The sequence below is a fragment of the Dipodomys merriami genome, unplaced genomic scaffold (assembly GCF_024711535.1).
Source record: "Dipodomys merriami isolate MVZ:Mamm:240054 unplaced genomic scaffold, mDipMer1.0.p SCAF_5, whole genome shotgun sequence".
NCBI lineage: Eukaryota > Metazoa > Chordata > Mammalia > Rodentia > Heteromyidae > Dipodomys > Dipodomys merriami.
Genome location: NW_027206068.1, coordinates 79983329 through 79995598, shown reverse-complemented (window position 1 = coordinate 79995598; position 12270 = coordinate 79983329). Strand labels below are relative to the sequence as shown.

General features: G+C 62.2%; 1 protein-coding gene across 1 annotated transcript in view; it reads left to right on the top strand.

The window, feature by feature from the left end:
* Positions 1-10009, top strand: part of Vipr2 (vasoactive intestinal peptide receptor 2) — a 64828-nt gene extending 54819 nt beyond the window's left edge. Inside the window, exons 7-13 of the mRNA XM_069997213.1 lie at positions 987-1137; positions 2044-2104; positions 3707-3776; positions 4583-4674; positions 6319-6448; positions 7230-7271; positions 8125-10009. Of these exons, the coding sequence (XP_069853314.1) occupies positions 987-1137; positions 2044-2104; positions 3707-3776; positions 4583-4674; positions 6319-6448; positions 7230-7271; positions 8125-8298 (720 nt within the window). The 3' untranslated portion in view covers positions 8299-10009. The remainder of the gene's footprint in view (positions 1-986; positions 1138-2043; positions 2105-3706; positions 3777-4582; positions 4675-6318; positions 6449-7229; positions 7272-8124) is intronic.
* Positions 10010-12270: the final 2261 nt, after the last annotated feature.

The window sequence follows — 12270 nt, the reverse complement described above, 5'->3', positions numbered from 1 at the left end:
TGTGCAGCACTACACCTCCACCAGTGCATAAACGTGTCTGCTACATCTATACACCACACCTGCCCCCAAATACAAGTATTTCCAGTGGATGTCGATTACCTATATCCCAACATCCATGGGTATGTGTCTGCATAGATACAGAAATTAAAATAACGGAGTGGGAGATGCTGTTCTCTGTAGCACGCGGTGACTGGAGTGGCCGAAGGAAGCGTGACTGCGTGTTTGCCCTGAAGGGGAAATCTCTGATGCATCTACTGTGTGAAAGGAGGTTGAGAGATTGAATTGATTGACTGTCATCTGCCCAGTGAAAACCCCTGCAAAACTCCAGGGGAAATAATTCATTGGATGTATCTTTCTCTTGCTTTTCCATCTCTAATTAATTTCCCCAAATTAAAACCTCTCTTTTACAACTGGGGAAACTGCAAGATTCTCTAAGGTCCTGATTCTGGCTGCCGTTTTATCTTCCTAAACCTCTTGGAAACTGAACTACTATGAAGGGTGCTGGCGGCTGAGCCTCAGCCTGTCCTGTGCTCACCCCCCGCCGCAGGGACAAGGCTGAGGGGCGTCAGGTGCCGGGGCCCAGCCATCCGGGCACAACCTGCCCCGCTGTGCCCACGCTGCCCTCAGCCAGCCATGTCCCGGGGAGGAGGGGGAGCTTGAGGGGATGGGGAGGAAGGGGATGGGGAGGCAGGCAGGCGCAGTGCACCGTGGGAGGAGCACCAGCTCCCGTCGTCAGAGGCCTGCTGGCCACAGGGCGTTTTCATCTCCATCTCTGGGGAGATTGGCCCGTGCAGGTGGGCTGGGCACGGCGTCTACCAAGGGCCTCCCTGCAGCACAGGGCATTCCTGGCCAAGGCCAGGGCCACCGTGTGGACGGCAGCCATCTTGAGCCAGACCGGGATGCCCTGGATTCCCCACCCTGCACAGCAGCTCTGCGGCCACAACTGCTCTTACCCAGGGGCATTCCCTCCCTGTCTCTGGTTCCAGGTTGGCTGCAAGCTCAGCCTGGTGTTCTTCCAGTACTGCATCATGGCAAACTTCTACTGGCTGCTGGTGGAGGGCCTGTATCTGCACACCCTCCTGGTGGCCATCCTCCCCCCCAGCAGATGCTTCCTGGCCTACCTCCTCATCGGATGGGGTAAGCAGCCAGTCCACTCCCCATCGCCCCCAACCAGTGCTCTCAGACTTCAGCTCAGAACACATCGCAGGGTGGTGGTGTCTGGGCTGCACGGTTCTACATGCAGCACCGAATGTGTCTGGAACAAGGGCCTTGTTTAAAATTGCGTAGATCCTCATTCTCGGTCCTGCTTACCCAAGTTCAGAGTGAGCTGCGAACAAGTAGCAGGATGGTTTATTCCCCTCCCCCCTTCCCAGCTGCACCAACAGTGGGAAATCAGAGAGGAGAGGGGCCTGAGGAGGAGCAGTGACAGGAGCGGTCTGCCAGAGCCAGAGTTGGAGGCCTGAGCACACAGACCTCAGGTGCCACGGATGCGGGAGCCGTTTCTCCATCCGTCACTCTCTGTTAGACTAGTTGTAGCCCTGGACAGATTCTCCTAATTTCCTTCACTGTAGTAAGACGTGCTGAGTGCAAGCCTACACATACTTGCCAGGTCTCTAAGACGGTTTCCTGTGGTCCGTGGCAGCTGTGGCGCCCAGCCCAGCCGCGGTGCTGCCGCTGGCTGACCAGGCCGGGCCCCAGCTGCGGTGCTGCCGCTGGCTGACCAGGCCGGGCCCAGCCCAGCTGCGGTGCTGCCGCTGGCTGACCAGGCCGGGCCCAGCCCAGCTGCGGTGCTGCCGCTGGCTGACCAGGCCGGGCCCAGCCCAGCTGCGGTGCTGCCGCTGGCTGACCAGGCCGGGGCCCAGCTGCGGTGCTGCCGCTGGCTGACCAGGCCGGGCCCCAGCTGCGGTGCTGCCGCTGGCTGACCAGGCCGGGCCCCAGCTGCGGTGCTGCCGCTGGCTGACCAGGCCGGGCCGGGGCCCAGCCCAGCTGCAGTGCTGCCGCTGGCTGACCAGATCAGGCCAGGCTCACTGCTTTCTCCTGCAGGCATCCCCACTCTCTGCACAGCTGCGTGGACAGCAGCCAGGCTCGCTCTGGAAGACACGGGGTGAGTGCCGGGCCTACCCCTGTCCAGACACAGGCCCACTGTGCTGGCCCTAGGAAGCTAGAGGCCCTGGAGGGTGAGGACGGAAGCGGGAAGCCCCCACAGGCGTCAGGACGCTGGCAGCACCGCCCGTGGGAGGAGGCGGTGGGCATCCATGGGGGGCGGGTGTTGGGAGAAGGGCGTGTATGAGAGACAGAACGAAGCCAGGCCTGCAGCACGGCTAACACTGGGACAGGCCGGGGGGACAGGGGAGCTGTAGTGTCCACAGCAGAGCAGGCGGGCGCAGCGCTCACCCCTGCCAAGTGCGCCAAGAGGTGGAGAGGTGGCTGCGACCTGCACCGGCCTCGGCCGCTTCTGGCGCTCGGAGGCCTCATCACGGCACGCGCTGTGGCTCTATCCATGGACATGCGGCCCTGACCCCAAACACAGACTCTGTGCTGTCCCCAGCCCAGACGCGGCCGGAAGCAGGCCCGCCCGCCTTGCATAGGTCTAAAGCAACCGAGTATTTATGGGCCTTTGTGGGCTGGGCACCGTCTTCACCCAGGGGTGGGCTGCCGGGTGGGGTCGGCGGGTAGACCCCCCCCACCGGCTCCTGAGTGACGTCTGCCAGCTCAGCCTCCAGGAAAGTCCCCACAGGACCAGACCGAACCAGCCGGAGTCCCGGATGCGGACACAGAGCTGCCCTGGACAGACAGCCCGCGTCCACGACAGGGCTGTGGGCAGGAGAGGGCATGGAGGCCGCTTACAAGAAGGCAGGCAAACGTCCTAATAGAGACAATCTTCACTATAAAAACCAAAAGTGGAATTACTAGCTGGGACCGGCTCACACTCTAAGCCTAACTCAAAAGGCTGAGATCCAAAGAACTTCAGTCCACAGCCAGCCCAGACAGAAAATCTGTGAGACTCCACCTCTGAAGTAACAGCAAAAAGCAGGGCTGGGGGCATGGCTCAAGTGGTAGAGACCAAGCCAAACAAGCACAAAGCCCTAAGTTCAAACCTCAGTCCCACTAAGAAACAGAGAGGAAGAATGGAAAGAAGAAGGAAGGAAAGAAAGAAGGAAGGAAAGAGAAAATAAAAAGGAAAGAAAGGAAAGAAAGAAGGGAGGGAGAGAGAAAGTAAAAAGAAAGAAGGAAAGAGAGAAAAAAGAAAAGAATGGAAGGAGGAAGGAGAAAGGAAAAAGAAAGAAAGGAAAAATGAATGAAAACAGAAAGAAGGAGAGAGGAGAAATCACGGCTAGTGGGAAGGCCCAGCCGCACCTCCTGGACTGCTCTGCAGGCAATTTTCAAGCCTTCATTGAAGATACAGATGTGAACTACTGGGGGAATCGTTTGGGAGAGAAAAGTTTCTTCACGGTGTCAGGTGCTAAGTCTGAGTCTGGGCCTCCCAACTGTCTCTCGTCAATGCACTGGGGTGATGCTTCACATCTCCACATGGTGTCTAAGGAAGTGAGGTGGATGGGCAGATGGACAGGTGGACAGACAGGTGGTGCTGGGCCCAGCAGGGGAGGGGCTTGCCCCGCAGGCTCAGGAGAGATCCGGCACAGCTGCCCAACTCCGCCCGGGTGGTCTGTGGAGGGGTCGAGACACGGTCTCCATCTCTCCAAAGCTGCTGGGACACAAATGAGCACAGCACACCCTGGTGGGTCATCCGGATGCCCATCCTGACCTCTATCATAGTAAGTCGTGGCTTGTGGAGACAGCTCCGCCGTGCACACCTGGGCAGAGCACAGGGGCAAATGCCTGGTCCACTCAGCCTTGCTAACAGAAGGGTTGAAAGCCCCTAGTGTGGCCTCGGAGGAGGGTGGGAGGAGGGGCGGGAGGGGGGATGGGAGGGGCGAGAGGGGGGATGGGAGGGGGGATGGGAGGGGGTGGGAGATGGAGTGGGAGGAGGGGAGGGAGGGGGTGGGAGGGGGGTAAGAGGAGGGGCGGGAGGGGGATGGGAGGGGGTGGGAGATGGAGTGGGAGGAGGGGAGGGAGGGGGTGGGAGGGGGGTAAGAGGAGGGGCGGGAGGGGGATGGGAGGGGGGATGGGAGGGGGTGGGAGATGGAGTGGGAGGAGGGGAGGGAGGGGGGTGGGAGGGGGGTAAGAGGAGGGGCGGGAGGGGGGATGGGAGGGGGTGGGAGGAGGGGAGGGATGGAGAAGGGGCGGGAGGAGGGGCAGGAGGGGGGTAGGAGGGGGTGGAGGAGGGGTGGGAGGGCCTCAGGGAGGGGGGCGGGGGTGGGGTGGGGGCAGGGGGCTTCTGGAGAGCTTTGTGCTTCCTGCTCACGTCCTGCTGTGCAGGCTGTGGCAGCCTCATGTGGTGGTGGCCTGGGTGGCCTCGGTGGCCTGGGTGGCTTCCATGGCCTCAGTGGCCTCGGTGCCAGAAGCCAGTGCCTGGCTTGTAAGAAGTGTGCCACGGCCCCACCCGGGTCGGCAGGCCCAGAGGACACCCACGCCCCACCGTCCGGGAGCGGGCACCCACAGGGCATCTCCCGCTGTGCAGGTCAACTTCTTCCTCTTCATCAGCATCGTACGCATTCTGCTGCAGAAGCTGACGTCCCCCGATGTGGGCGGCAATGACCAGCCCCAGTACAGGTGAGTACCTGCTGGCCCAGCAGGACAGGGCGGTGGCCAGGCACAGAGGGCCAGAGGCTGCGCTGACTCACAGGTGGCCACAGAATAGTCTGTGCTGCGTCCCGGTCGGCTGGCCAAGAGGCAGGGCTCCGGCGGGCATGACGGACCGTGGGCCCTGCTCTTGCCTGCCTACGGACGCTGAAGCCAGCAGGCTACGTAGGTGTGTGGCCAAGCCCCGGGTCAAGTCCCGCCTTTCCTCTTGGCCACAGTCACCGCGACTGCTGTCAGAGCCACGGGTGGGCTGCGTGTCTGCGGCCAGCAACTGGTGCCAGGCTGACCACTGCGAAGGACAGGCAGGGCTGAGGTTAGAGACGTCAACAGACAGCTAAAACCTGCGGATTCTATAAACTGCCACCCCCATTCACACCAAAAGTAGAAAGTCACAACTCTGGTATAAAATAAGCAGGAGCGTGGGGCTGACCTCTTTGGTCCAGGTCAGGAGACGCAGGCGCCGCCGCCACGCCAGCCCAGGTCCAGCAGCCGGGTGTGTCCCGCTGCCCAGGGACCTGCTGTCCAGCCATCCATGGCGGACACCGGCGGTGAGCGGGCAGCAGCGGCCAGGGCCCAGAGCTGGTCCCAGCCCACGGGGGCCTGAGATTCGCCCCTCACGCTCTGGCCGCCTCACTTAGAACGTGGGGTTTGTTTGCCAGTTGATGAGTCCTGAAAGATGTGACGTGCCCGGCACAGCGATCCCCACACCGAGGGGCCGCTGTTCATATCCTTCACCCTGCCAGTGTGCCCGACAGGGGCCCGTTTTGATTTCTGCTTAGTAAGGAATGGCCTGTGGAGACTAGCCATGCTCTACCCAGGAAGCAACTGTAGAGCAGGCTCCTGGGGTTGGAGCCAGGCCATCCTATTGATGAGCCTTGCTCTACAGGACACAGTATACTGCGTGTGTCAGAGTGTGGGGGAAATGAACACACTTCTAAAACTTGCACACCCAAGAGTAGATCGGAGGCATATACCTCCAAACAAGATGAAGACATCAGTGTTTCTCTTCAGTGTTGGCAGGTGACGTGTCTGACACCAAGCAGAGCAGTTTGCTGACGCGTTGGACTAACGGGACCTAGATCAGCAAAGGCCCTGGGGTTCTCCCGTGGGGACCCGCATGGGGCTCAGAGGCCCCTCGGGATGTGTGCGGTGGGCCCTCTGCTCTGCCATCCACTTCTTTTTGCTCAGCACGGGGATGGAATCCAAGGCCTCACACCTGCTAGGCTAATGCCCTGTCCCTGAGCTGCACCCCAGCCTGTTCAAGGCTGGTGGGCTGCGTCCCCTCCAGATGACACTTTGTGCAGACAGTGTCACCCATGTGCGACGTGGGGGGGCCTTGGGATGTGGGATCTTGGGGCTCCTCCAGCTGGGCCGGGTCACAGGTGTGGAGTGGGGGGATCTTGGGATGTGGGATCTTGGGGCCCCTCCAGCCGGGCCGGGTCACAGGTGTGGAGTGGGGGGATCTTGGGATGTGGGATCTTGGGGCCCCTCCAGCCGGGCCGGGTCACAGGTGTAGAGTGGGGGGATCTTGGGATGTGGGATCTTGGGGCTCCTCCAGCCGGGCCGGGTCACAGGTGTGGAGGCCATGGCTACCCCATCACTCTCCTCTGCCAGGAGGCTCGCCAAGTCCACGCTGCTCTTAATTCCACTCTTCGGCGTCCACTACATGGTGTTTGCTGCATTTCCCATCCGCATCTCCTCCATGTACCAGATTCTGTTTGAGCTGTGCATTGGCTCCTTCCAGGTAGGCACGGGTGGCCCCGGCGTCTGTGGGGCCCGGCGTCCGTGGGGGCCTCAGTGTCCGCGGGGCCCCGGCGTCCATGGGGCCTGGCGTCCGCGGGGCCCTGGCGTCCATGGGGGCCTCAGTGTCCGCGGGGCCCTGGCGTCCGTGGGGCCCTGGCGTCCATGGGGGCCTCAGTGTCCGCGGGGCCCTGGCGTCCGCGGGGCCCTGGCGTCCGCGGGGCCCTGGCGTCCGCGGGGCCCTGGTGTCTGTGGGGCCCGGCATCTGCGGGGCCTCAGTGTCCGTGAGAGCCCTGGCGTCCGTGGAGCCCGGTGTCCATGGGGGCAGCCTGGCGTCTGCGGGGGTCCTGGCGTCCGTGGGGGCCCCAGTGTCCGTGGGGGCCCGGCATCCGTGGGAGCCCTGGCGTCCGTGGGGGCCCCAGTGTCCGTGGGGGCCCGGCATCCGTGGGAGCCCTGGCGTCCATGGGGGCCTCAGTGTCCATGGGGGCCCCAGTGTCCGTGGGGGCCCGGCATCCGTGGGAGCCCTGGCGTCCGTGGGGGCCCCAGTGTCTGTGGGGGCCCGGCATCCGTGGGAGCCCTGGCGTCCGTGGGGGCCCCAGTGTCCGTGGGGGCCCCAGTGTCCGTGGGGGCCCGGCATCCGTGGGAGCCCTGGCGTCCATGGGGGCCTCAGTGTCCATGGGGGCCTCAGTGTCCGCGGGGCCCTGGCTTCCGTGGGGGCCCCAGTGTCCGTGGGAGCCCTGGCGTCCGTGGAGCCCCCGCAGTCCTGATGTCCCTCCTCCTTGCAGGGTCTGGTGGTGGCGGTGCTCTACTGCTTCCTCAACAGTGAAGTAAGTACCTATGGCCGCTCTGAGCCCAGAACTGGGTCAGGGAGGCCGCCCTGGCCTCATTTGTCTCCTGGCGCCACAGGAGGAAGGCCGCTTCTCCCCGTACAGCCGGGTGCAGCTTCCAGCACACGCCGCCTCCTCCCTGGGGCGTCTGGCCAGGACCCGGCCCATCAGCATCTTGCTCTTTGGCTGTGCCTGTGAACCCAGGGGTTTGGGCTTTGGTAGAGAGGAGCAGGGCCTGCTGGGGGATGTGCCAGTTCCGTCTCCGGCTCTCCCACAAACCTGCTTCTCCCGCAGCCCCTTGAGCCTGGGGCCTGCACACGCCAGCACTGCTGCCGGCCCCTTGCACGACCCTTTCCGTCTGGTAACTGGCCCCTGCGTTTGGTAAGGAAGGCCTTTCCAGGGCTGTCCCCCTAAGGCCAGACTCCCAACCCCCCCCACACTGCTGCCCACCCTCACAAAGTCCCCAGAGGGAAAGGGGCCCGGGAAGACCTTCCCGGGGCCACGCTGTCCCCAGCGGCTCTCGGGCCTTCTCCGAGCCCCCGCCCCACCCGCCTGCCAGGCCTGCGGGGGCCTGCCACTCACCTGCCACAATGTCGGGACCCTCGCCCTTCCCGCCATCCTCTTCCTTGCCTGTCTGTTGACACTCACCGGAGGCAAATATCCTGTCCAGGGCATCGCCCTTGCTCCAAGCCCGCACCAGCCATCTTGGGGTGTGGGCAGACCATGTTCCTCTCCCCAAACCTGGACATGGAGTGTGGCAACCGCCCTCGTAGCAGGGCGGGCGGAGGGCGCTCGGAGGGCCCCGGCCGTCCTCACCTCCCGGGCCTCCAGTCACTGGCATGCTCGCCCCCAGGTCCAGTGCGAGCTGAAGAGAAGGTGGCGAGGCCTGTGTCCCACCCAGCCCGGGAGCCGAGACTACCGCCTGCACAGCTGGTCCATGTCACGGAACGGCTCGGAAAGCGCCTTGCAGATGCACCGGGGCTCCCGAGCCCCGTCCTTCCTGCAGACGGAGACCTCGGTCCTCTAGCCTCCTCCCTTGCCTTGGAGCAGACCGCAGTGTGCCACACACGCGTGTGCAGGCTTTTTCCCATTCCAAGGTTGTGTGCCTGCTGGGTCAGTAAGAGCCTTGATCTGCCAGGCCCTTAACCCAACCCCACCAGCGCCTGATCCCGAGCACAGGCAGGTTCAGATTCCCTTGATCTAGTTGCTCATGATGTTTAAGCGCCAGGATTTAGGTCCTCCTGCTCATGATGTTGCACAGCTGTGTAGACAGGCCCACAAAGACAGCAGGGAAGAGAATACCAAAACCGGATGCTTCTGAAGAGGACAGGAGGCTTCCTGACTTCCCAGCCCCTCCTGGCACCACGAGCAGAGCCCTGCGCTGGCTGGGGCCGGACCGCTCACGCCGTCCGAGCCATGCCAACAGCTCTCCCGTTCTGTGCACCACACAGACACAGAGGCCATGCGAGAACTTCAGTCACTCTGAAGCCAGGCCAGGGAAAGCCGTTGAGAGTGGCCTGCTCTCAGGACAAGCTCCTGGCCCCGCGGCCACGGCAGCGGGCCCCAGGCCTCTGCGCCAGCAGCCCTGTTACTCACCATCTCTCAGCCACGACAAGACGGTGGCCCCAGCCAAGAAGCAGCCTCCTCCTCCACGGAAATGCCGCAGCTGTCCCTGTCTGCAGGTGGCCGGGGCCAGAGCAGCCCTGGAGGGGTCACAGGAGGGCCCCGGCCCAGGCTGGCGACCAGGCTGCAGGGCCCTGGGACCAGCCACGGCGGCTGTTTACCTGGAGAATTGTGTCAACGCAATATGGAATGACATGAACCGTACTTGCACATAGCCGTGGGCGCCTGAGCTTTGGTTATTTGCAGGCGTGGGGAGGTGGCTGGCAGGGCTGTGGGTGCGGCTGGCGTAGGAGGACCCTGCACACGGAGGCCCAGCCCAGCAGAGGGCCGTGGCCTCGGGACCCAGGACTCTGAGCAGGTGTTACGCTACTTTCCCCACAAGAGTGAGGGCCATCAATCATCTGTATGGTTTTGGTCTTGTAGATTCTAGCCAGCATCGATGCTAACAATAGTCATGCCAGGGTGGAGACTGGCGGGGCCAGGAGGCAGCAGTGGCCCCCACCCAGCTTCCAAAAGCAAGCTGGGGAGCAGCCAGAGCCGCCGGGCTCAGCGCCTACGCCCACCTTCAGTCCACACTGCCCTGTCCAATCCATTGCTGGATTTTGTTTAGAGTCATGTGAGCAGACGGCCGGAGGATCCAGGGAACACATACGTCACCACCTCCATCACCACCTCCAGGGCCAAGGCCCAAGGACAGGACTGGGAGCAGCCGGGGGACAGAGAGTCCGCCTGCCCCATTTCCACCCACCTCCAGCCCTGCTCCGCTTGCTCTAGCCATTTTGAGGAAATGAAGCTTTGTCCTGTAGCAGCCAGGAGTGGATGCCATGCCGTGACCCCGAGTGGACACTAAGGGGCTGTGAATGCCAGAGCCCGGCTACTCAAGCGCGGGGGAGGTGAGGGTGGGAGGTGGCCGCCTCAGCCTGCAGTGCTAGGCCGGCACAGAGAGGGGCGGTGCCTTCTTCCCGACAAAGCCGAGGACGAGAGCACCCGCCCCACCAGTAGCAGACATGGTGGCCAAATGATCAGTGTGTATTCTCAAGTTTATGTGTATGAGATGTCCACAAACTCCACCCCCCGGTAGGAGCGAGCTATGTGTGTATTTCAATAAAGCCTGACTTATCCCTGCATGAGTCCCTGTGGGCAGTGCTGGGCCCCTCCACAGCGGTACCCATGCCTCTCAGCCACGGGAGAGGCCACGGGCACCTGGGGAAACACCAGCCCTGCTCAAAACATCACTGCCTCTGCTGCAAGTGCTTATGGGAGCCGAGGGCCTGAGTGGCCAAGGAGTGTCAGTGCGGCCCACGGTAAGGGCCAGCACAGCTGGGCACAGCAGCCCTCCTCAGCCCCCGGCCCCTAGCCCGTCAGTAGACGGGGCCTGCGTGCATGTGCACGTGAGGTGTGCGTCGAGTGCCTGCGTGGGGCTGTACTTCAGTGTGGGTGTGTGCACCGGGTTTGCAAACAGTGGTATACCCGCATAGGTGTATGGGGGGAGCCTGCCAGTGTGTTCACGGGCGTGTGGATGTGTCTGTGTGGTGTATACAGGGCGTGCTTGAGTGTGAGTTTGCGCATGCCTCTGTGCTCTGACCCTTCACCACATTCATGTTATAAAACCTATTCTGTTCCAAGCTGCTTTACAGTAGAGGAAGCACATTGCTAAAAGTCAGATTCTCAAGAGCAGGCCTTGGAGCTGAGCAGACAGCCTGGCCATGGGACCTCCTCAGAGCTGGGAGGCGGGGAGGGAGAGGGCTGCACACCGTCGGTTTGTCCCAGGGGTGCGGGGCCCGCGTGGCTCCCGCTGAGCCTGGGCTGCGGGGAGCCCCTGGGAGGGATGCCTCACCGCTGGGAGTCGCAGCGTGCTCCCTTCTCATCCAAACCAGCAGCCTTCTCCACATCTTCAGACTGTACAAATTTAACACTTAGGGGTTACGGGCAGGTGCTGCACGGGAAATGGGCTACTGGTCCCAGGGTTTTCCTCCCTCCCTCCCTCCGTCTTCTGGAAGCCAGGTCACATCGCATACACGTTTACAGCCTGCTTCTTTCTATTAAAGTCACGGTGTAGAACTCGCCTGCCGGAATATACAGCACTGCTTTTAGTTTGTGAGACAAGGTCTCACCATGAGGCCCGAGCTGGCCTCAAACTTACAATCCGGCTTCAGCCGCCGGTGTAGCTGTCCCGCCACACCTGGCTCAGATCCACATCATTTTCAACAGTTGCTTAATGAACACTCAGTAGCAGGCATCGCTCGCTTGCCAGTCGCTTGCTTAATTACTCGCTGGGGTTTGCTTTTGCAGGTGTGGTTGCTCACCTGAGTGTTTGGATTGGCTGAGTTCCCACCGGGGGACTGCGGGTCCCATGGCGGTCAGTTCGGGGTGGGTGTCGGCCCTGCGGCTCTGCAGCCCCTCCAGGGGCCGCCACGCCAGCTTGCACGGCGCTACCTGCCAGCCGGGGTGCCTGTCACCTGGATGTGCAGGTTTCCATGGTGAGAAGCCATGAATACCTCGTCTTCACAGGAAGTTCTGCTCGTTGTAGTCTGGCGCCGAGCCTCAGCCTGACCCACTAACAAACTCGGCAGTGCTTCCTGCAGCTCGGGCTGAGCTCCTGCTGACCCTCCATGGCTCTCACTCTGGAAACGGACTGCGTGCTCAGCCCTGCCGCCGTCGCCAGGGACCAGCGGGCACCGCAGAGCGAGCTGCATGGGACGTGGCCCTCACAAAGGATTTAGGGCATCTTTTATACAGAAAAGTGTTTGCTGCAGAGAGAAAGAATAGATTCTTGCTTCCTTTATGTCCAACATGATCAACAAGGGAAGTAGGGCAGAGCTGTGTCAGCAGGGGTCTCCAGGCTTGTAAAAACAGCCCCTCCTCCTCAGCTCTCCAGACTTCAGTGGACCCTTGGGGCAGGTCCCCAGGAAGGACACTCACCCCGGGCCACCCGGGGCCTTTTCTAAAGCAGCTTCCGTTCAAGACCAAGGCCAAGCAGGACATGCTGCTGCACAGGCCCAGGTTGGGTTCCAGAGACCAGGAAAGCGTCACAGGAATACAATTGTGTGAACGTTGTGACGCCAAACCATGAAGTCAGTGATTACAGCCCCATGACAGCACGTGGGACCACGAAGCCTCCCACGGTCACTCCTGGCGTCAGACTTCCTCCCAAGCCCATCCCTGTGTGGTGAAAGCTTTACCGGAGCTAAAGGTCAGTCTAGGGCCAGGGCCCGTGTGCTGAGCCCAGGCCCAGGTCCAGGTCCAGGTAGCTGATCCTCAGAAATACTGAACCCTGGTAGAAACTGCTCTCTGGAGGACCCCAGGGTTTCGTGTCCTTGTCCCTCCATTTCCACCCCCTGCTGTCAGGGGAACCTCAGTGAGCAGCGGGGGGAAG